A 25,393-nucleotide genomic window follows, 5' to 3' on the forward strand; every position below is an offset into this window, starting at 1 on the left:
TACAATGCACCCTCTATAGGTAAGTCTCTATTGTTTACTTCATAGCTGTACTATTTGCTGCAATAGTGCAAGGTACTGCGGCGTTGTTCCATTTATGTGAACAGGGCTGCGCTGCATCTTATTGCACTTCTGCTACAAATGCAAACGTGACAAACACAAGTAAAGAATGAAGAGGCCGTGGCACTTGCATAAGGCCAAGGCCCCTTCAAACATCTGGAGACGGACCCCCTGACGATGTAATATATACAGTATGGCTTATAAGGGGCTGCTGCACAGCACCATATATTATTGTGGCCGTGCCCAGTACTGCTCCTCTTAACTCATTCACTCTCTATGGGACTGTGGGAAAGTTCTCTGCTCAGCAACGTTCAGAAGTCCCATAGAAAATGAATGGAGCAGTGGTGCACTGCTGCTCAATACATTTGGGGACAATTAACCTCCGTTACTGGCAGTCAGAACCCTACCGATCAGCTACTTACTGTGCATAGGGGATAACCACTTTAAGGGTAACTTCACACGTACCGGATTTGCAGCGGATTTCACGCTCTGACTCCCATTGGTCCCGCTCAGCCAGTCAGTGCTGCTGTCCACTGATTGGCTCATGGGGACCAGCAGGAGGTGAAAGCCTCACATGCAGCCGCGGCGCCGACCAGGTAATACATGCTGCGGGCTTCGGTTGGTGGAGGGTTAAAGGGGCAGGGTTAAATACTCACAGCGGGATGAGCTGCAAGTATGTAACTGTATGAATGCAGCTGGGAATAGAGCGCTCCAATAAATGCCACATACCCTTTCATTGTTTAATCCAAGATCTGTCCTGGGGTCCGTTCAGCAGGTGATGCAGTTATTGTCTTTAAAAACTAATTTTAAACTTGCAGCCCTGTGTCAAATTGGCGTGGCCTGGAGTGTCTGTGCCCTAGGCCTGCACCGCCTCCCCATCCGTCCTCCCTGCCCTCTTCATCATTAGGAAAGCCCCTGGGCAGAATTTCTCCTGTCTGAACACTGCACATTATGAATCCAGGGCATTCCTAATGCTGAAGAAGGCGGAGAGGAGGGACGGAGAGGCAGTGCAGGCCTAGGTCACAGACACTTAGGACAATAACTGCATCACCTGCCGAACGGACCCCAGGACAGATCTTGGATTAAAAGCAGCTATTTGACTGTACAAGTGGTTTGGGGGGACAGATTGTGGGTACAGAGTCACTTTAAGCTAGTGGGCTGTTGGTGTGGGAGGTCGGACCACACTTTCAAGTACTGGATATAAGTCCCTTTAAGTTACTTCTATGTAGCTGTCTGCATTCAATATATATATGTTGTTCTCTGACTGGGCATAGGTCCAAGGCGGATTTATTGTCATTCTGGAACATCTGTATTTGGATGACTTGGGTTTCCTGATATTATGTACAAGGCGTATCTCATAGCATTGAAAATTATCGGGGCGATCAGCGATGGCCAAACTGAAGGAAAGGGGGTCCTGCTTATACTCTAGTGCAGGGATGGGGAACCTTCAACCCTCCAGCTGTTGCAAAAAAAACCTTTAGATTTGGCTGTTCAGGCATGATGGGAGTTGTAGTTTTTCATAAGCTGGAAGGCCGAAGCTTCCCCATCCCTGCTGTAATGTGATAGAACAGGACGCTTTATGATGTCCAGCCACATTTACATGCAGAGCCATAGTATACGGGAGACGGGACAGCCTGGACCATCTGCTGGTTTCTATGGCGACACAATGTTCTGTGTATTGAAGCATTGGCATCAGATCGTGACCTGAAGGATTTATCACCCCGCCAACATGGACCCCGGGGGCAGCTGTCATTTCCAGCTGGACACTATAAAGTTTCGCCTACAATATTGGGAGATGCTTCTGAATGTAAATCCTTTTCTTTATATTGCGTGACCTTGACTATAGCAGTGTTCATCATGAGCTTCCTGGTTCATGAATAAAATGACAGATCTATAGTGAACACTGACACATACAGAGGCAGAGCAGTATATAAATATATATGTATATAAATGCATCTATCTATATCTATGTGCCATATACAGTATATACATAAATCTCCTGTAGAACGGGGCTGGCTTCAGCAGACCACTTCTCCAAAGCCGTCTTCTCTGCTCTTGATTAATACATCTTGGAAAACGACTAATAACCACCGGGTGGAATTACGGCCATGCATAAGTCATCTTTAAGTTATAGATACAATCCTTATGAGCGCATGGGAGAAGAACGGGAGGAGACAAGGCTAAAAATAAAACTCGAGACGCTATGAGCTCATGGAGCCGTCTACAGCCTGAGCATGCCATTGTAATAATCACTGGGTACAGCGTAGTACTGCAAGGTCCAGAATAAACTGTAATAAACAGTGCCACACCTGTCCACAGGTAGGGTGTGGTATTGCAGGTCGGCCCCATTGTCAATAGAATAGAGCTGCAATACCTGACACAACCCATGCGCAGGTGTGGCGCTGTTTTGGAAAAAGTCAGCTGCTCTTTTAATCTTAGATGATTCCTTGGACACATCAATGCAATAAGCTGACATGCATCTGCCAAGATTCGGATCCCTGTGTTCTGTGCTGACTTCTTTGGTGCATGGGAGGTGGTATAGAGGCTCCTCATCTTAGGTCACCTACATAAACATGGCTGCGTCTACTTGCTTGTATTGCCCAGTGTGATTCGACTAGCGATGAGCTGATCACTTTGTTTTACCTAAAAAATCATTGTTGGTTTTCTTGTGGTAATTGGGGATATGTGGCTGATGAATGATGGAAGCAAAGGGCTGTATCCCGAGCAGGGGCGTAGCTAGGATCACCGGGGCCCCATAGCAAAAATTTGTAAGGGGCCCCCCTCCCCTATGCACAACACAAAGCACTGCATATATATATATACACACTCACCGGCCACTTTATTAGGTACACCATGCTAGTAACTGGTTGGACCCCCTTTTGCCTTCAGAACTGCCTCAATTCTTGGTGGCATAGATACAACAAGGTGCTGGAAGCTTCCTCAGAGATTTTGGTCCATATTGACATGATGGCATCACACAGTTGCCGCAGATTTGTCGGCTGCACATTCATGATGCGAATCTCCCGTTCCACCACATCCCAAAGATGCTCTATTGGATTGAGATCTGGTGACTGTGGAGGCCATTTGAGTACAGTGAACTCATTGTCATGTTCAAGAAACCAGTCTGAGATGATTCTAGCTTTATGACATGGCGCATTATCCTGCTGAAAGTAGCCATCAGATGTTGGGTACATTGTGGTCATAAAGGGATGGACATGGTCAGCAACAATACTCAGGTAGGCTGTGGCGTTGCAACGATGCTCAATTGGTACCAAGGGGCCCAAAGAGTGCCAAGAAAATATTCCCCACACCATGACACCACCACCACCAGCCTGAACCGTTGATACAAGGCAGGATGGATCCATGCTTTCATGTTGTTGACGCCAAATTCTGACCCTACCATCCGAATGTCGCAGCAGAAATCGAGACTCATCAGACCAGGCAACGTTTTTCCAATCTTCTACTATCCAATTTCGATGAGCTTGTGCAAATTGTAGCCTCAGTTTCCTGTTCTTAGATGAAAGGAGTGGCACCCGGTGTGGTCTTCTGCTGCTGTAGCCCATCTGCCTCAAAGTTGGACGTACTGTGCGTTCAGAGATGCTCTTCTGCCTACCTTGGTTGTAACGGTTGGCTATTTGAGTCACTGTTGCCTTTCTATCAGCTCAAACCAGTCTGCCCATTCTCCTCTGACCTCTGGCATCAACAAGGCATTTCCGCCCACAGAACTGCCGCTCACTGGATTTTTTTCTTTTTCGGACCATTCTCTGTAAACCCTAGAGATGGTTTTGCGTGAAAATCCCAGTAGATCAGCAGTTTCTGAAATACTCAGACCAGCCCTTCTGGCACCAACAACCATGCCACGTTCAAAGGCACCAAATCACCTTTCTTCCCCATACTGATGCTCGGTTTGAACTGCAGGAGATTGTCTTGACCATGTCTACATGCCTAAATGCACTGAGTTGCCGCCATGTGATTGGCTGATTAGAAATTAAGTGGTAACGTGCAGTTGGACAGGTGTACCTAATAAAGTGGCCGGTGAGTGTATATGCTTTACTGTTTGTGCACCGATAACCCCTGACCTCTGCATGGAGCTCTGCACATTTTCCTTTCCTACTTGATTTCAGCAGCTGAGAACAGAGGTCAGAGGTTATCAGTACAGTGAAGCAGAGATCTTTGTCTTCTGCTTGTTAACCCTCTTTTGTGTTGCAGCATGTAAGTAAACATTGGGTCACTTACACACTGCAGTACATAAGGGGTTAAGCAGAAGAACACATGCTTTTACCTTCTCCCCCGAGTTCCCCTCCTCCTGCGTAGGCCCCATAGCAACTGCCTACCCTGCCTCTATGGTAGCTACGCCACTGATCCCAAGTTACCCACAGTTGTCGAGCCTTGTAATAGGCAGTATCAAGGAGATCTACAAGAGCTACAATGGAGGCCAGACTCTATAATAGGATCCCAACTCAATGATGAAACAATGTACTATTAGGATAGCTGAGGGTTTTTTTTTTTTTTGTTTGTTTTTTACTACCTTGACGGGGCTGGTGTGGTGATCTCTCATCCCGGTGGTGCAGTCTTTTTTTTGTTCGAATCGCCCCTTGGGTCCCAATTTCAACGCCATTGTCTTCTTGTGAACAGGCCTGGCTCTATGGACTGGAGACAGAGCCGGCGCCCCCATTGTAATCATATCCCTCTCCTCTATGACATGGCCCTGCTTGATTCTAATAGAGGTGCGTCACTGAGGAGAGGGGATATCATTACACTGGGGGCGCTGGGCCCTCCTCCAGTGCATAGAGCCAGGCCAGTGCACAAGAAGAAAATGGTGCAGTGTGTGGGAACCAGGCAATGTGCTGGTGCTGTCAAGGTAGTAAAAAAAAAATCCTAATGGTACATTCATCGTGCTGGGAATTCCTGTTACGGGAGAGGCAGGCAGAGCTGCTTAAAGGGGTACTCCACAAGCAAATAATGTTTTAGAATCAACTGATGTCACAAAGTTATACACGTTTTGTTAATTACTTCTATTTAAAAATCTCAAGTCTTCCAGTACTTATCAGCTGCTGTATGTCCTGCAGGAAGTGGTGTATTCTTTCCAGTCTGACACAGTGCTCTCTGCTGCCACCTCTGTCAGTGACAGGAACTGTGCAGAGCAGTAGAAAACCCCCATAGAAAACCTCTCCTACTCTATACAGTTCCTGACATTGACAGAGGTGGCAGCAGAGAGCACTGTGTCACACTGGAAAGAATACACCACTTCATGTAGGACATACAGCAGCTGATAAGTACTGGAAGGCTTGAGATTTTTAATAAAATTTACAATTCTGTATAACTTTCTGGCACCAGTTGATTTTTCTTTCTCTGGCGTACTCCTTAAAGGGAACCTGTCACCCCCCGTGCCGGGGTGACAGGCTCCCGACCCCCGTTAGAGCCCCCTATACTCACCTAATCCCGCCGGGTCCCGCTTCTGGAGATGGTCGGGTGACGGAGATCTCAGCCGCTGCAGCCCGGCGCGCGCTGAGAGATGAGTCCAACACCCATAGAGAATGACAGGAGAGTCCAGCGCTCCGTCATTCTCTATGAGCGTTGGACTCATCTCTCAGCGCGTGCGTCGGGCTGCAGCGGCTGAGATGTCCGTCACCCGACCATCTCCAGAAGCGGGACCCGGCGGGATCAGGTGAGTATAGGGGGCTCTAACGGGGGGTCGGGAGCCTGTCAACCCGGCACGGGGGGTGACAGGTTCCCTTTAAGGGTTTTCCAGCAGAAGAAAATCAGTTTACTTTCCCCCCCCCCTGGAAACAGCGCCACTTGTGTTTATAGGCTGTGTCTGGTATTGAAGCTCCAGTCGCTCAGTAGAGTTTAGCAAGAAATACCAGTCCAGAAACAATCCATAGAACCATGTTGTTGTGTTTTTTTTTTGGAAGAAAGCAGTCATGTCTTTTTTTTTTTAATTCTGGACAAACCCTTTAAGCTTTTAGTTACATGTTCTCTTCACCCAGCAAAGAAAATAATAGAAAGCTAGCGTCTGGGCAGGCTGTGAATTGACTAGCGGCAGTCTGCCATGTGCTGGTGTCTCTCTCTTGTGACCATATTAGGATGCAGTAGAGCGGAGAAGACATCTGTCTGGGAATACATGGAGCCTCTCCCTAACACTGCATGAAGTGTGGATGCTCTGTGTTTGCTATCGAAGCAGAGTCCTGGCGGAACCATACAGTCCACCTGAACAGATGGAATTTTTCTTTCCCATCTTTTTCCTTGATTTCGGTAAAAATGAATATTGCAGATATCAGTCTAGAATTTCATAATTAGAAATGATGAAAGACAGAAACAGAAGGGGGAAGCCGAGGAGGGATCTTAGCAGCCTTGTGTAGTGAGAGGACGTACCAAGCATCTGTCCTGGTCCTTGAAGTTAAAGGGTTACTCCAGCGAAAATCTTGTTCTTTGAAGTCAGCTGGTTTCAGAAAGTTGTATAGATTTGTAATTTACTTCTATTTAAAAATCTCCAGTTTTTCAGTACTTATCAGCTGCTGTCTGTCCTGCAGGAAGTGGTGTTTTCTTTTCAGTCTGACACAGGAACTGTCCAGAACAGCAGCAAATCCCCATAGAAAACCTCTCCTGCTCTGGACAGTTCCTGCCTCGGACAGAGATGGCAGCAGAGAGCAGTGTGCCAGACTAAAAAGACTACACCACTTCCTGCAGGACATACAGCACATTTCATAGTTAGCCTATTCTGCTTAAATTGACTTGTTTGGCAGACTGTAATGGATTGGGTTGGTAAACCTCCTGTAACCCTCTGGACTAGCGTGGTCACATTTTGGGGGGTTTAGGGCATCCTTGGCGAAAACCAATCCAACTGCTTCATTTATGTTCTCAGGTTATGTGCTGTGTTGTTAGAAGTAAATTGACTGTGTCACAGTGCAGAAGCGGGGTGTCACAGTATAGTGCCCCCTCCCCCATGCCCACAAAATCATTATTTACCATCATCTCTTCTTACAAATATGATCCATTTTTTATTCCATCAGAAATTTTTTGATGGAGTTAAGAGACCAACATAAGGTAGTAGTTTATGACACAAAGTTTCCTCCAAGTTTCAGGAGCCTGGAACATTTTCCATAGAACAAACCTCAGAGCTTCCTTTCTGCTTTTGGAAGTGGAGCGCGCAATGGCCTCCACCCCCATTTAAGAAAAAAAAAAGTGCCGTCAGCTGAAAATTGGGAGAATTGGCACCAGGAAGACGTTCCCACCTCCTAAAAAATATTATAGATGAAAACAAACCATATGGTTCCTGGAAGGAGCTCTTAATAGACTGTACTCACTGTTAATTGGTCTATTAAAGAGCTCAATGCCATGATGCCCACACCTTAACCGTTGTGTCCCAGGATCGTGGGGCAAGAAACAATTTGGCTTTCTTAGGGGTTGAAGCTTTGGGTGATGGGAATCGTGTTCACTTCCTTTTTATTTCTTCACACATATTTAACCTGAAATGTAAATTTCGACAACATAGTCTGCACCGGCCCCAGTCCAGAAAGGAAAGGAATGATCTTTTGTGACGAGTTAATACTGGGAAGGAGAACTGAAGGGATAGAAGAAAATTGGTTGGGACACAAGTTGTTGGAGAACTTGGCATCTTCTCGCTGTGATTTTTCCCAGTCATTGGATTGGATCAGTTGATTAGTTGAGTCATTGGATTAGGCCAAATAAACAAATTGGTAAAATAATAGGTGGTGGTGGGACGCCAACAATGGGACATGTTATAACTGGAGATGAGTAAATGTTAAGCATGCATGGGTCCGTCTGAGCCCAAGTGTGCGGCATTTGATTACCGGTGGCTGAAGAAGTTAGATTCATCCCTTGAGAGTCCTGGAAAACTTAGATACAATATCCATGTTTTTCAGATAGCCTCAGGGCTGCATCCAACTTCTTCAGCCACCAGTAATCAGATGCCGTACACTTGTGTTCAGATGGACCCAAGCGTGGTTGAGATTTGCTCATCTCTAGTTATAACCATTTCGCTTTCCGATGGGTGGAAATGATCTGTGATGACCTGGAAGGTATTGTTAAATATCTATTCGACTATTATGTTGAGCTTTTAATTTATAGTGTGTTACGGCCGCGGCGGCGTCCCGCGTTCCGGGCCGCCGCCGCGACCGCTACCTGCCCTATGCAGCAGCCGGTGTCCATAGTCGGGGACCCGGCGCTGCTGTCACCTCGGCCCCGGGGGGCGCCTCACCTCTCCACGCTCCTGTCTCCCGCTGTGCCGGCCGGCGCGCGCGTCCCCGCCTCCTCGGGCGCGCGCGCGCCGGCTGTCTCAGATTTAAAGGGGCAGTGCGCTCCTAATTGGTAGTTGCACCCAATCACTCCCCTATAAATCCCAGCATGCCCTGTCCTTAGTGTTGGAGCCTCTACATGCTTCCCATAGCGTTTGGCCCAGCCCCTGTTGTTCCTGAGTCCTATCTGTTACCTGGTCCCAGTCCCTGTTCCTGAGTCCTATCCGTTACCCGGTCCCTAGTCCCTGTTCCTGGTTCCTGTTTCCCTGTCACTCCATCTGTTCCTGCGTTCAGCCTGTCACGTGCGCTCTCACCTGCAGACCTTTGCCAGTGCCATCTCCTGCCTACTGCTCCTGCCACGCCTCGCCTGCCGTCACCAGCAACCAAGCCAGGGGTAGCGACCTGGGGGTCGCCTGCCGCAGCAAGTCCATCCCGCCTTGCGGCGGGCTCTGGTGAAAACCAGCGGCCCCTTAGACTCCGCTCCCTGGTGAGGTTTGTGCCATCGCTGGTGCCGGTCCAGTGGATCCCCTACTCCAGGCGTTACAGTAGGCTCCAACCATGGATCCCGGCGAGGTGCCAGATCTCCGTGACGTCGCCAGAGTGGTCGCGCAACAGGCTCAACAAATCCAGAAACAGTCACAGCAGATCCAGCAACTCACTGCCGCCTTACAGCAGCAGACTACTGCCCAGCGCACACCATCTCCTGACGCTGCTTCTTCACTCCGACTGGCTCTCCCAAGCAAGTACTCTGGGGACTCTAAGTTGTGCAGAGGATTCCTGACTCAGTGCACCATGCACATTGAACTTTTGAGTAGTCAGTTTTCCACCGAGCGCTCTAAAGTGGCTTTCATCATCAGCCTATTAGAGGGTAGAGCCCTGGCCTGGGCCACGCCACTGTGGGACCGTGATGATCCTGTGGCTGCCAATCTCCGGGCCTTCCTATTCGAGTTTCGCTCCGTCTTTGAGGAACCTGCCCGTGCTTCTTCGGCCGAGACTGCTCTCCTCAACCTCTCTCAAGGCAGCTCCTCTGTCGGTGACTACGCCATCCAGTTCCGCACCCTGGCAGCTGAATTGGACTGGAACGAGGCCGCCCTGTTGGCCACCTTCAAGAAGGGCCTGTCTAGTCGAGTGAGAGACGTGCTCGCTGCCCGAGACCTGCCTACCTCCCTGAACGAACTCATTCTACTGGCCACCCGAGTTGATACTCGTTTTTCGGAGAGGGAGGAGGAGGTTCGGCATGAACATTTACTAACCCATTCTCGTCGCCACCCCCAGCTGGCGCCGGTTTTCCAGAATCCTGACCTTTCGATGTCCCAGCCTTCTCCTGAGATTCCTATGCAGGTGGAACGGGCTCACCTGACGCCTGATGAAAGAATCCGGCGCCTGGAGCAGAATCTCTGTCTCTATTGCGGTGGTTCCGATCACTTCCGGCTGGGATGTTCCCTACGTCCCCAAACATCCGGAAAATGCTCGCACCTAGGTCCGGTGGGACAGGTGTCCCTAGGTGTGAATGCCACCATTCCAAGTCTGTCTATGCCAGTTTCCATCCGGACTCTCTCAGGACGAAATCATCAGACTACTGCCTTCCTCGATTCTGGGTCAGCAGGCAGTTTTATTGCGGCAACATTGGTCCAAAGATGGCGGCTACCCGTGACCCGACTAGCCAGGCCCCTGTCTATCTCCTCGGTCACAGGCGAAATTCTTACCGACCGTGTGTACTACCAGACCGCACCTTTAGTCCTCCAGGTGGGTCCTTTACATCAAGAAGAGATATCCTTCTACGTCCTGCCCCATTCTTCCCCCGCGGTCCTCCTGGGACTCCCGTGGCTACAAGAACATGCCCCTCAGCTGGACTGGAGAACCGGGGAGATTCTCAGTTGGGGTCAGGACTGTTCCCACCAGTGTCTCAAGTCACCTCAGACCAAGTGTATTATGTCATTTCCTGTCCCGGCCAAGCCTCTATCCGGCCTACCGGCAGAAGACCAAGACTCGGCGGATGCCTTCTCTGCCGAGGTGTACCCTCTCCCCGTACCCAAGACTAAGGTCGTGTCCTCTCACCACCGGAAGAACTTACAGAAGGTCCCTTGCCACGTTATACCGCCTGATCGCCTAGTACCAGTCGTCACCTCCACTCTTCAGAGAGTACCCCCCGGAAAGACTCATGTTCACCCTGCGCTTCGAAGAGGTATTTTGAACTGGGGACATTCCTCGTTGGAGGCCGGGCACCCGGGAGTCCGTAAGACCGGCCAACGGATCTCTCGCCACTACTGGTGGCCCAGCCTATCCCAAGATGTCAAAGACTTTGTGGCTTCCTGTGCCATTTGCAGGCAAGAAAGAGGGGGAGGCCAAAGGGGGGGGGTACTGTTACGGCCGCGGCGGCGTCCCGCGTTCCGGGCCGCCGCCGCGACCGCTACCTGCCCTATGCAGCAGCCGGTGTCCATAGTCGGGGACCCGGCGCTGCTGTCACCTCGGCCCCGGGGGGCGCCTCACCTCTCCACGCTCCTGTCTCCCGCTGTGCCGGCCGGCGCGCGCGTCCCCGCCTCCTAGGGCGCGCGCGCGCCGGCTGTCTCAGATTTAAAGGGGCAGTGCGCTCCTAATTGGTAGTTGCACCCAATCACTCCCCTATAAATCCCAGCATGCCCTGTCCTTAGTGTTGGAGCCTCTACATGCTTCCCATAGCGTTTGGCCCAGCCCCTGTTGTTCCTGAGTCCTATCTGTTACCTGGTCCCAGTCCCTGTTCCTGAGTCCTATCCGTTACCCGGTCCCTAGTCCCTGTTCCTGGTTCCTGTTTCCCTGTCACTCCATCTGTTCCTGCGTTCAGCCTGTCACGTGCGCTCTCACCTGCAGACCTTTGCCAGTGCCATCTCCTGCCTACTGCTCCTGCCACGCCTCGCCTGCCGTCACCAGCAACCAAGCCAGGGGTAGCGACCTGGGGGTCGCCTGCCGCAGCAAGTCCATCCCGCCTTGCGGCGGGCTCTGGTGAAAACCAGCGGCCCCTTAGACTCCGCTCCCTGGTGAGGTTTGTGCCATCGCTGGTGCCGGTCCAGTGGATCCACTACTCCAGGCGTTACATAGTGATGGCTTTGAATAGTGGTCATCCACTGTGAACAATGTATGGCATGGATGTCCATTGGTTATTGAATGCCGATAGAGTTGTAGCTGGTATGCCGCCAAGCAATAGACACCATTGATCCACCACTGGTTTGTGAGAGTCTTCCATTTATTATAGACATTAGAATTATGTAATGTCTGTAAGAAGCACCACCAATCTAGGCATTGCAAAATTTCTCCATATTGAGATTGATCTGGTGATCTTGAGCCGTGTTCTACATTTGTTGTTGCTGTTAAGTGTAGGGTGACCCTTACCAGGCCTGGGATCCATTAACCCAGTCCTCCTCCTAACTACTTCCAAGCCTAAAGGGGTTAATCACGGCACAGCCCGGAGCCAACAGTGATGTCAGTCAGTATTATGTCATCCATGGGCACAATCTGCTTAGTTTCAGACCAGAAGAGAAGGAAGAAAGAAGGAGAGAACTTTTTTTTTTCCGAGCTGCCTTTGATGGATGGAATTTGTCCAAGACAGTAATGAGAGGAACAGCTTAGACTGAGATGTGTTGTGGGAGAGGTAAATTAGCTTCAAGACCCAAACGGGACGACGGAGAGATCTTCTGTAATCCTTCCATCATAAAATAGCTATTAAATTAACATGGATTTTGACAAAGCCTCAACCTTTTTGGACATCCAAATTCTACTCTGTATTTATGCCTCTTATTACCATGCCTCTACAACAAATAAAACATTCCTCATAAAATAACTTAAAGGGTAACTCCACATTCACAAGCACCTTTAACCGATTGATGGAATATACTGCCACCAATGCATATGTGTATTGTAGTAAAAACTCTTTATTACCTTTTTATACATCAGCTTGTACGCTTTGTAATGATGGCCCTGTGCACAGTATAGGCAAGAAATCACTGGTCCCTGGTGTCTAGTGGTTAGATACCCTGATCAGTGGTTTATATGGGTCTGATTGTCTAACTCTACAGAATCTAGTAGATCTATGGTTTGGTTGCCCAGACTTTTATTACCCAGTTATAAAGTTCCCCAGTATGGTACCAGGTGGTCAAGGGGTTTGGTCCCCCTTGGTTCCACACTCTGCTGTGCAACAGGTTTGGTTTGCAGAACTTGGTGGATTTTCGCTTGTCTTTAGTTTCTACACATATAGTCCAATAGAACCTGCTAGAATTTTGGTTCTTGGTATTAAGTAGTATCTAGTTCTACAGATCCTGGTAGATCCATGATGAAAAGATCCAGCACTCCTCCTAAGAATCCACATTTTTTTGAAAAGATAAATCGCAAAAATTGTGGCTTTTCAGTTTCATATAAGCATTGCCAGGCACATCTGACCCTTCCGACTCTTCTTCATTTTTTCGTCATATGGACTAAGTTACTCCTGAAGTCAACAAGGTTCTGTCCACCCTTACTAACTCTAATCTGAACACTGTACATGCCACGCGGAGTAGGTGAGCCGCCTTTTCTCTATCAATAAACCTGATAGATCTATGGTTCAATAACCCCTGATGGCAATGTGGTTTTGTCCCCCCAGTCTTTGGTTCCTGAGTAGGCGGTGGTCCTGTAGCTTGGTTCTTCACTCTCTGATGTTCAGTATTTTTGTTTCCAGAAAAATCTTCTGGTTTGTTTTCAGTCTTTATGTTTAGTTCTATGTAACCTGATAGATATATGATTGGGTTCCCAGTCTCTAGTATATATATATTTATTTCTGTATAACCTGGAAGATCTTTGATTTGGTCCCCAGTCTCTATTTATTTACTTCTATAGAACCTTGTCGATTTATGGCTTGGTTTCTCCAATTATGGTGGGTCACTTAGTTCAGGTCAAGTGGTTTGGTTCTCCAGCCTCTAGTCTCAACACTTAGCGACCTGAACTTGGTAGCTGTTGGTTTGGTGCCCTGGTCCCTGATATTTATTGGTTTGATGCCTGAGTACCTTACACCCACTATTTCCTCCCCTATTGCCTGGTGTTCTGTGGTCTTTTTTCCCAGTCCCCCATGTTAGTTTAGTACACCAATTAGTTGTGTCTAGTGGACCAATCCCTGATGTCCATTGTTTTATGCCATTCACATAGTGTCCAGTTCTTTAAGGTCATGCTCCCTGGTGGTCCAGTGGTTAACATTTCCATTCCTTGATACCCAGCCCTTATATTGCTCCACTTCAGTAGTTTAGTATTCCAACCTTTCTATGATTACCTCCTCCAGTTTCTCTTCTTTTCTCGTGTGATCATGAGAACAGCCCATGTACTAGCAGTAGCTTCCACATTTTGCATATTTTGGGTTGAAAACCTTTTTCTGAGGTTAGAATCTTCACACTGAAATGCATTTTCTTTGGAAATCTGGTATTTTTTGGGTAGGGGAATAAAAAAACTGTGGAGATGGATCCCACCCGCCACCTGCATGAGCGTAAATAGTTTAGGAATTAGTTCAATGTCAGGACAGGGTTAATGTCGGATTCCAGCTGAATAAACAGAGGTAGGAATGGATAAAATAATATCCTTCTCCTACGAGCCAAAGCATATTCCGAGCACCATGTGCGCCTTTGCAACCAACTGGCACGCTTCTAGAGTTGGAAAAGTGGTAAAAAGAAAAAATTCGGCAGCGATTTTCTGTACAGCAGACCCAGCGCTCGCTGCATACTTGTGTCCCGCAGGCTCGTAGACTTGTGTACAGCCCATGTGATGGGACTTAATCTCCCCTAGCAACCACAAATATAACAATATACTCAAAATGATTGACGGTAATGTGTGCCTGCTGGGTTCCAAGTCATGTGAGAGTCATAGTGCCCTTTGGGGTTTATGCCTCCACACCCCTCATCCCTTGTAGAAGACCTAGATGACGCAACCCTCTGCTTGGTTCCACCACATTTGTTTGCTGGTGTTGTGAGTTACGTAAGTTCTCTATGGGGTAGAAGAATGGTTCCATTCATAACTCCAACCCGCCCACCATCCCTCCCACTCCATGGACCCAATAGCAGACATTTACTTGCTCCATACCTCCCAGGCTTTTTTTTCTCAACTTTTTTCTTTGTACAGAATTATTATTATGTAGTTACATGGGATCAGAAAAACATGGCTATACCGCATTTGGCCAGAAGCCCACCCTCGATTGGTCAGTACCACATACTGACAATGGATAAGAGGGACGCTAAAGAAAAACAGCCTTTTTTTCTAATTTCATATAGCCCCTTTGAGTTATTGCAGATTCGTTTATTTTATGCAACGGCCAAAATACCCAAAGGAGTGTCACTAGAGATGACTGAACCTGCCATAGGTTCGGGATTGCTCGAACCCGAATAATCAGTATTTTGGAGAAGAAGGTGGAGAAGGTGGATGCAGCCCAAGGACTGCCTGGAAAGGATGCAGCCTGAGAACTGTCTGGAAAACTGGAAATGGGTACAGCCTGTGGCCTATGGCTGTATCCATGTTTTCCAGGCAACGGAATCCACCTTCTCCAGGCAACGGAATTCAAATGCTGATCGTTTGCGTGAACCTGAACTTTCGGTACTTTTTGTTCTTCAATTACAACTACAGTGCATGGCAAAAAATTTACAAAAAAAAAATGTTCTTCTATAACATCTGACTGTTCATTTGTTATAGTGTTCACAGTGCAGTAAAACTGACATATTAGCTTCTTCTTTAGATCTGTTTTATTACAGTGACCTTTTGTTATGTTTTACTAGAAAAAAAAAATTGCTTTGCATCGCCCCATTCTGACACCTATATCTTTTTATCGTTTCCATCTCTGTAGCTGTGTGAGCGCTCGTTTTTTTTTTGTGCAACGAGCTGCAGTTTTTATTGATTCCATTGTGGGATGAATGAAAGTTTTTGATTGCTTCTTCATCCATGTTTTCTCATGCGAGGTGGCAAAAAAATATTAAGTCATCTTTTTTTGTTTACTCGTTCGTGTGGAATGAATAAAGTTGCATTTATAAGCAATGACTGTTCTGCACGATCAGCCATTGTTTAACATTACCTATGTCCAGAATTATTGATCATGACAATTAATTCTGGCTGTAGGTAGCCGGAACGGCCATTGATATACAGCGTGCGAACATAGCCTTAAAATTTAGACTTCTCCGCACAAGGTGATAATTTTTTTTCTCCCGGGGTTTTTTTTTTTTTTTATTTGAAAAATTATAAAGACAAAGGAATTTGAATAATAAATATTTGTAGTTTTTTTCAAATTTTTAATGCCCTTCGTGGTCTTCAATTATGTGAGTTCTTACACAGTGTGCTGCAATACAAGTTATAATAGGAGCACAGTCATGGCAGCTAACAAACGACAAGCACCATGTGAATGTGTTATGCAAGAACCAGAAGGGACAGGCGTGGGGCATCTGATCACCGAGATATGACAGTCATTATTGACTATGGGTCCATTTACACAGAAAGATTGTCTGACAGATTATCTGCAGGCATTGCGAAAGTCCGCAGCCCGGCCCCCCACTCATCCGCAGCCCCCTGCGCCGGCTCAATCGCCACCCCCGTCGCTCCGATCGCCACCCCCGCCACCCGGATTGCCACCCGGATTGCCACCCCCGCCGCTCCGATCGCCACCCCCGCCGCCGCTGCTCCAATCGCCACCCGCCGCCGCCGCTCTGATCGCCATCCCCGCCGCCGCCGCCCCGGCCACGAGCATACGTTACCTGCTCGGCATAGCGGGTGTTCGAAATTCCCGGCTCCCCTCTTCAGTGCATTGATTGACTGAAGAGGGAGCCGGGAATTTCAAACAGCTCCTCTTCAGCCAATCAGTGCTCCTCTTCAGCACTGATTGGCTGAAGAGGAGCCGTTTGAAATTGCCGTCTCCCCTCTTCAGCCAATCAATGTACGGCAGCACTGATTGGCTGAAAAGGAGCTATTTGAAATTCCCGTCTCCCCTCTTCAGCCAATCAATGCACTGAAGAGGGGAGCCGGGAATTTCGAACACCCGCTACGCCGAGCAGGTAAGGTATGCTCGTGGCCGGGGCGGCGGCGGCGGGGATGGCGATCAGAGCGGCGGCGGCGGGTGGCGATCGGAGTGGCGGCAGAAGGGCGATCGGAGCAGGAGCGGCGGGGGTGGCGATCGGAGCGGGGGTGGCGGTGGGGGTGGCGATCGATCCGGCGCAGGGGGCTGCAGATGAGCGGGGGGGCTGGGCTGCGGGCGGGGGGCCGGGCTGCGGGGGGGGGGCCATCTAAAGCGATCGCAAAACGATTTTTCCGTACGATATATCGTACCGTCTAAATGCTGATCGTTAGATAAAAAAAACGTTACTCCGACATCGTTAATCGTGCAATTGGGCCAATTATCGTCCCGTGTAAACCCAGCATTAGTCATGTAGGGGGTGAAATGGTCTGACAGATAGCATCCAGCACATATTATGTATGGAGCAGGGTCAGCTCCAGAGCCTGCTCCATATTTACCCAGTTTACCTAAAGAGGTTAAATCTTTTGACCACTGACCTTGATGTTATAAGACGTTATACTCTGGAGTTCTCAGATAACAATTCCTTACCACCAGTCACTAATAATGCAGGATGTTATCTAATCAATAGTCGTATCCGCTCCTGCCTGTTCAGTCAGTATGTTTGTGCACACAGCATGCTGCATGGTGATTTACGAGCTGGGCCCGGCCAGTGCACCAATTGTATTTGAGCACTTTCCAACTTCCCTCACCCCGACACCCTTGAAAATATTACATTTTCCTCCCACCAGTTCTATAACATATTTCTTATTTCGGGTCTAGTCACATTTTTGGCAAGTCCACATATTGTCATTTTAACTACTTGGGAGCTTGTGAGGATTTGGAGCATATAGATGAGGCTTATGTTTTTGATTAACGGAAACATGGAAAGACGTGTAGCAGAGAGGTGGTCTGACTAGTCTGCTGTGGGGCCAGTGGAAAGGCGATCCGGGCTGGTGGTCAAATCAATGTTAGAACATTGTAAAAAAAAATTTATAGTTGTCTATCATCTCATATTTATCTGAGTGACTGTGATCAGTTTGGTATTTTCATATTTATATGGGTAAGAGCATCTCCAGAACGCCCGTTCTTGTGGGAAGTTCCTGGTATGTAGTGATTAGTACCAACCAAAAGTGTCCAAGGAAGGACAATTGGGGACAGGGTCTTGGGAGTCCAAGGATTATTGATGTCTATGATGAGTGAAGGCTAACCTCTCTGGTCTTATCACACAGGGGAGCTGCAGTAGAGCAAACTGCTGAAAAAGTTACTTCTTGCTAAGATAGAAAGGTGCCAGATCACACAGGACATCAGGCAGTAATATGGCTGATACTATCTATCTATCTCCTATCTATCTATCTCCTATGTATCTATCTATCTACAAAAAAGTAGAAAGTGGTGCAGCACTCAATGATCTAAAAAATGTTCTGGTGCCTGCCAGTGTGCACCCTTGTGACCATAGGTACTAACACTGCTTGAAAAATTACTCATTGTGAGTTTGAAACGTTGCGGTTTTTGGGCGAATAAATCACATCTTTATTTCACTATATTTTTGAGTGCCACAGTGATTTCCATATTGTATCTATCTATCTATCTATCTATCTGTCTGTCTGTCTGTCTGTCTGTCTAGTTTGCGCTTCATGCAGTAGGCCTGAGTCATAGGGTATTTTTTACTCCCTGACTTTGGGAACGCAATGTTCTTCCATTATTTTTCTCTTCCTTCTGTTGCCACAAGTTACTCAGTTCGACGCCAATTAAATATCCTACAGACATCACGACCCCATCATTAACCCCGCTAATCGCTCTTCTCATACTTTCTTGAATAATTGAGCTTCCATTTCTAGCATTGCCTGGATGTAAAATGTTCCCTAAGAGGTTCTTAGGTTAGGTTCCCTTGGTGCCTCCTGAGTGAAGATGCCTATAGACCTAGCGGTCAGCCGGACCATTGTTGGGCAATGGCCTGGAAGCTTCTCTTAGCGGACAATAAAAGAAATATCTGGAAAATCCAAATATATTATGTGTTGTCAGCTCAGGTCTGGCCTTATGTTGCCCCAAAAACCCAATCATAAAATTGCCTTAAAGGGTCCCAATAACACTGTCCTTTTCATCATTTAAGAAATGTAGCTGAATCCTCTGCAGATGCCTTTCCATAGATTTTGATATGATGCGCGTGATGGCTGTGCCCACTCTTTGCGCCCAAACAGAAAACTCCATTGGCGCTTCCTTCAGGCACATCCTTTAGGCCAGCCCCTTTTCATCTTCCCATTGGGGGCAGTAGACCCACCATTGCCTAACAGTACAAGGAGGGAGTATTGTGATGTTTGTGGAGTGACTGTGTTGGCTTCCTGTGGGTTAACACATCACATACACTGGGGAACCAGGCGGAATGCAGTGGGTAGGTGTTGTCTTCAGCTATTTTTGGGATTTAGAACTGATGGTCCGTGGCCAGAATTACCTCACCGCCATCTCTGCATCCGTGGGAAAGTTTACACAACTTGAATTTTCTCAATAGTCCAGCAAGCTCTCTGGGGGGATTGCTCATTGACAGCACGCTTACAGCGCTCTCCCATCCCGTTACTACAAGAGATCCTTAGCCATAGAGGACATATTACTGGTGACTTTAGAAGGTGTTGAATCCGATGAGGTCAGTGTCAGGGTTATACTTGAAACAGATGAACTACATGTTGGCATCCCTGTATTTGACTCGTTGTCCTGGGGGGTGGGGGCGGTTTATGATTCATTGTGGTTTGATAATTCAATTTGTTCACTACCATACATATTCCCAGCATGAGTTGCTCTGCATATCTTTCATCAACAAGAAAGGGGTTGTCCACTATGGCCACTCCCACTTTGTTAGAAGGGAGCATCGGTTGAAAGTACTTAACCAATAGAATGTTTACCAGGCAGTGTTTCCCTGCAGCACTCCTACAGGTCAAATAAAGTATTACACAGTACTCATTAGAATCAATGGGATGTCTTTATAAAATGAGGACTTGTTAGGTCCTGCTAAGACAGACACTCCTTATAGTCAATTCCAACGATGAAGGGTTCCACAGCTCCTTGTAGTAGTGTAGAAAACTTTATTGGTACATACAAAAATAATAAAAACTTTTAAAACCGCGCCGACGCGTTGCGGAGGCAACCCTCCTTAATCATGGCCATGATTAAGGAGGGTTTCCTCCGCAATGCATCGGCGCGGTTTTAAAAGTTTTTATTATTTTTGTATGTACCAATAAAGTTTTCTACACTACTACAAGGAGCTGTGGAACCCTTCATCGTTGGAATTGACTATACGGGTAACGGCGCTCACTGTCACCCACACGCTCCATCCTTCCTGAGAACCGTGTTATACATGCATCACTACTTGCTTAGGGTGAGCTGATTCTTCAAAATCCCTACAACACTCCTTATAGTCACTGTTCAGAATGAGGGAATGAGAATGCCTAAAAAATACCAGCAACAGCTTCCTGTACTTTACCACCTTTTCCTTCTTACGGCCTTCATATATGGACATAGAAACATAGAAGATTGTCGGCAGAAAAAGACCACTGAGTCCATCTAGTCTGCCCTTTTAGTATTTTCTTTCTTATTATCTTAGGATAGATGTATGTTTATCCCAGGCGTGTTTAAATTCTGTTATTGTAGATTTACCAACCACCTCTGCTGGAAGTTTGTTCCAGGTATCTACTACTCTTTCAGTAAAATAATATTTTCTCACATTGCTTCTGATCTTTCCCCCAACTAACCTCTCACTGTGTCCACTTGTTCTTGAGCTCAGTTTTTTACTAAGAACACTCCCCTCCTGAACCTTATTTAGTCCTTTAACATACTTAAAGGTTTCAATCATGTCCCCCCTTTCCCGTCTTTCCTCCAGACTATACAGATTCAAATCTTTAAGTCTTTCCTGATATGATTTATGCCTTACACCCTCCACCATTTTTGTAGCCCGTCTTTGGACCCGTTCTATTTTATCAATGTCCTTTTTTAGGTGAGGTCTCCAGAACTGGACACAGTATTCCAGATGTGGCCTCACCAGAGCTCTATACAGCGGGATCACAATCTCCCTCTTCCTACTGGTTATACCTCTAGCTATACACCCCAGCATATGATTTGCTTTCCCCACCGCCTGGTTGCACTGGTGACTCATTTTAAGGCTGTCAGATATCACTACCCCTAAATCCTTCTCTTCTGAAGTCTTTTCCAACACAGTACTGCCGATGTGATACTCGGATAAAGGATTCCTCCTCCCCAAGTGCATTATTTTACATTTGGAAACGTTGAACTTCAATTTCCACTGTTTGGACCACTTATCTAGCAAAGCTAAATCGTTTTCCATATTACTGAGACCTCTAGGAATATCAACCCTATTGCACACTTTTGTGTCGTCAGCAAACAGACAAACTTTACCTACCAACCCTTCTCTTATGTCACTTACAAACATATTAAAAAGAATAGGACCCAGAACAGACCCTTGTGGCACACCACCTGTAACCAGTCTCTGCTCGGAATATACACCATTAACAACAATCCTCTGATATCTATCCTTCAGCCAACCACAAATCCACTGAACTATCCAGGGATTAAGTCCAGTTTTCTCCAACTTCTCTATCAGCTCTTTATGGGGAACTGCATCAAAAGCTTTGCTGAAGTCCAGATAGGCGATATCCACAGCACCACCTTCATCCAGCACTTTTGTAGCATAATCAAAGAAATCAATGAGATTAGTCTGACATGATCGGCCCTCAGTAAAGCCATGCTGGTTTGGATCCATCAAATTGTTGATTCTTAGGTGATCCATTATCTTCTTTTTTAGAAGAGTTTCCATCATTTTCACTACTACAGATGTCAGGCTCACTGGCCTGTAGTTACTGGGCTCTTCTCTACTCCCCTTCTTGTGGATTGGTATAACATTGGCTGTTCTCCAATCATCGGGGACATCTCCTGTTAGCAGGGATTGGTTATACAGATCTGTCAGGGGGGCAGCAATCACAGTTCTTTAAGAACCCTGGGATGAATCCCATCTGGACCCATCGCCTTATTCAGCTTTAAACGGGCAAGTTCCTCTGCAACTTCAGTCTCTGAAAATACTGGAGCCGAACCCATATAGCTGGAGGCAATGTTGTGTCCAACCATCCTGTGATTGTAAATGCCGCCTTCTAAAAACGCTGAGCAGAATTAACTATTCAAATAGTCAGCGACTGCCTTATCTCCATCAATAAACATATTCTCCCCATTACTTATTTTAGTAATGCTGCAGCTATTCTTCTTCTTCCTGTCACTTATATATCTGAAGAAGGTTTTATTCCCCGCAGTAACAGATTTTGCCATTTCTTCTTCTTTTGAGGCTTTAGCAGCATTTATAATCTGCTTTGCCTCCTTCTGTATACTTTTATACGTCTCTCTGTCAGCTTCATTCCCAGTCTCCTTATACTTCCTATACGCTGCCTTTTTTCCTTTTACAATGGCCTTAACCATGACAATTTCCTTAACCATGACATGACAATGGCCTTAACCATGACAATTCCTTAACCATGCCATGACAATTTCCTTAACCATGACATGACAATGGCCTTAACCATGACAATTCCTTAACCATGACATGACAATGGCCTTAACCATGACAATTTCTAGCTGAGAAACATGCCTAGTAGCCAAAATAACAAACAAGATTATTTCAGGATTCTTTTATAATATAGCTGGTAAAATGGGGGGGAAATTATCAGAAATTTTTAGGTTGATGACAATTTAAATCAAAACACTTGTTCGTTGGGTGAAATTCAACAGTGAAATGGGTGTTTTAGCCGACTAATGACTCTCCATCGCCTGGAAAGAATTCATGTGTGGTTAAAAAACAGTGTGGTAAAATTGATCGCTATCAGGCGCATATCTCTCTGTTAATGGGATGTGCAGCCTATAGCAATATATTTAAATGGCGCCTTCTACTGCAAATGAGGGACAATCTCATTGATCGGCACTCGTTTGCATTCTTTCATGGCTCCATTTCGATCCTTGTAAAATTACCCTTAACTGTGCCTATACACCTTATATTTAAGTCAGCCCACCACTACAACCAGTTGAAAATTCATCAGTCCCAACCCTATTCTTCTGGAAAAGGGATAAGCCGGTACTGAAGAAGTCTGGTGGCAGCTTACCCCTCCCCATAGGAAACATATGAACGTTCAGCTATGCTGTACGTTTGTGTGTATAGGAAACATAATTGAAGATGTATGGGCACCCTAGAGCGGTCTATCCTTAGGTTGACATCTAGAGACACTTTCATGGTTTGCTTTAGTTGCGTTACTCAGATTTAGGGTTCTAGTGTAATGTGTCATACACATCTACCCAAGTGTGCTTGTAAAATATTGACCATCTCAAGTCTATAGGGTCCTCATGACAGGTCGACATGTTGGATCTTAACATGGGGATTCTGAGACAATGAGCACATGGGTGATCTGTTAACCAATAATAATTGAGCCCTGATCCCTGCCCATGATAGGTGGGTGTTTATCCTTCAGCACCACAAATGGCCCCCTTCTTTGTTTTCACTTGCTTGGGGACTCGGCAATACAGGCTGCTACACTTACTTCATTGGCCCCCCTGTTTGTGTTGATCAGTAAAGGTTGGACCCCCACTGATCAACTTTATTAGCTATTGAAAGTCATGTAGACTTCTTTTATAGGCAAATAAAAAGTTAAACAAAACCCCCCAAAAGTGTACTGTACCGATAAGTTTTTACTGTGCATGTTATTCCAGAATGATTGTCCAGCTGGCTCACGAGTCCAACATTTGGCTACCAATATGGCAGCGTGCATCAGTGTTGTCTTCAGGTTATGATTTACTCCTTGCTGTTTGAGTCCTTGGGCAGAATCCATCTTCTTTGTCTTCTTGTATATGTGATTGGACACCCGGTCAGTTTACTCCATCATCTTTTTGTTCCGTATTCTCATAAAACAAATACCATAAAATCCCACTAATCCGGAATTTATATGGCAGAGGCTAGATTATTGGAGCCTGTGTCTAGAATCACTGATATATGTTACAGATTTCCTGAGTCTATTATGGGGACAGCAATCTTTATGCTTTACAGCAAGCTGCATGGACACAGACACAATAGTGTACAGCAGCCTCTAGCGGTAGGTTTCTAGGCATGCTCTGTGACTTGTGGGACATAGACACAATAGTGTACAGCAGCCTCTAGGGGTAGGTTTCTAGGCATGCTCTGTGACTTGTGGGACATAGACACAATAGTGTACAGCAGCCCCTATGGGGTAGGTTTCTAGGCATGCTCTGTGACTTGTGCAGAAGTTATTCAGTTGTGTGTACGTAGGGGGGTCTTGTGTTGTCTATTCACTGGTGTCACCTTGCAATGTACTTCTTTCCAGAACAGGAAGCATCAACTAAGTAAGTTAACTAAGTCAAAAAACTTTTGACATGTCACAGAGACATGTCAAAAGTTTGGATTGGCTGTGGTCTTTCTGATGAGACCCCCATCAATCGGGAAAACATGCTTGGTAGGGTAGGGTAGCTTCTAAATGGGGGGGCTTAGTAGTGATATATATATATATATATATATATATATATATATATATGTATATATATATCTATTATAGATAGTATGAAATGCCAAAACATTACCAAAAAAATAATAATAATTTAAACAATAGGTACGTTTCAAAGATTTACATATGTGACAGCACTGTTTTCATTCAGGAAATGAGTCTAGTGTTGCGGTTGTGCAGTTATTGAAAATTGCTGAACTGCAGTACCAGACACAGCCCATGAACGAGGGTGGCACTATTGGAAAAAAAAGAAGAAAAAACATCCCCTCTATCACGCACCCCTTTATTGCCAGTGTTGAGAGACGTCTGCTGTGTTCAGGCATCTGGTGTCCTTTACCAACAGGACTTCAGTGTATAATAATCTGTGGGATATGTGGAGGATTTCTGGAGGGATCAGTAGTTCTTATGGTACATTTATCTTTTTTCTTTTTAGAGATCTTTCAAACAACAGTATAGAAACCTTGGACAGAAAACTATTCGAGCAACTACAGAATCTGACAGAATTGTGAGTATATGAACGTTACAGATTTTGCTTGTTAGAGGAGGGGGTATTCCCATCTCAGCCGATATAGTTATACTTGTAGAACTCGTCAAGTTAAATATTTTTGCAAATACATTACCAACCACCACTCTGCTCTAAAAGCAGTGGCCTGGCCACTGTGTATATAGATAAATGTATATGTACATTTAGTAAATATATAAGAAATAATATATATAAATATGGTGATCATTAGGGGCTCTAACAACACTCCTTCACATACTGGTAGGGATTCTGACCTTAACTCTTTCTTTGCCATAGACCAACGGGGATGCTGATCATGACCTCTAAATCTCCTGAAATCCCATAAGGGATGCAATTATCCTCTTTTCTGGCTCTATACAACTGTTAATACTAATATTACCCCTTCCCTGCTCTAGATCACCAGAGACAGTGACATTAACCCCTCCTTTGCCCTATATAGATTCTGATTATATTCTCTTTAATACTCTGGACCACCAGGGATGCTAACATTAACCACTTCCCTACCATAGACCACCAGGGATGCTAACATTAACCTCTTTGTTGCTCTAGACCATGCAGGATCATTGTCTAGTGCACATCACATTGAATGCTGGCAGTAACGCCTTAAATGACCACCAGATTTTCTCATAGACACAATAAAACTATGGTATTATATTTCTGTCTTCCGTATGCACGGTTATTGGGAGACATTTGGAGAACATGTTTGCTTCCGGTTATGTTTGGGAGCCAGTGTGATTTGAAACATTGCTGACAATCTTTTGCAGGGACCTGAGTGACAACCCATGGCTTTGTGACTGCCGTACGTCATGGCTTCCATCATGGGTTGCTGAATATGGGGTTACATTGGTACAGGCAGACGCTACCATCTGTGATGGGCCTCCCGTGGTATCTGGCCAACAGCTATTTAATGTCTCTTTCTCCAAGTCCACGTGCGGTGAGTAACCAACCTAAAGGGCTATACCTAGCAGACTAGCCATTGGGCACA

At 46.2% G+C, this 25,393-nt stretch overlaps 1 protein-coding gene across 2 annotated transcripts in view; it reads left to right on the forward strand.

The window, feature by feature from the left end:
• PKD1 (polycystin 1, transient receptor potential channel interacting) overlaps positions 1 to 25,393 on the forward strand; it is a 90,414-nt gene that overhangs the window by 26,637 nt on the left and 38,384 nt on the right. For both annotated transcript variants that reach the window (XM_069984028.1, XM_069984029.1), the window contains exons 2-3: positions 24,319 to 24,390; positions 25,173 to 25,342. In XM_069984028.1, the coding sequence (XP_069840129.1) occupies positions 24,319 to 24,390; positions 25,173 to 25,342 (242 nt within the window). The remainder of the gene's footprint in view (positions 1 to 24,318; positions 24,391 to 25,172; positions 25,343 to 25,393) is intronic.

Source organism: Dendropsophus ebraccatus, chromosome 9 (assembly GCF_027789765.1).
Source record: "Dendropsophus ebraccatus isolate aDenEbr1 chromosome 9, aDenEbr1.pat, whole genome shotgun sequence".
NCBI classification, from domain to species: Eukaryota; Metazoa; Chordata; class Amphibia; order Anura; family Hylidae; genus Dendropsophus; species Dendropsophus ebraccatus.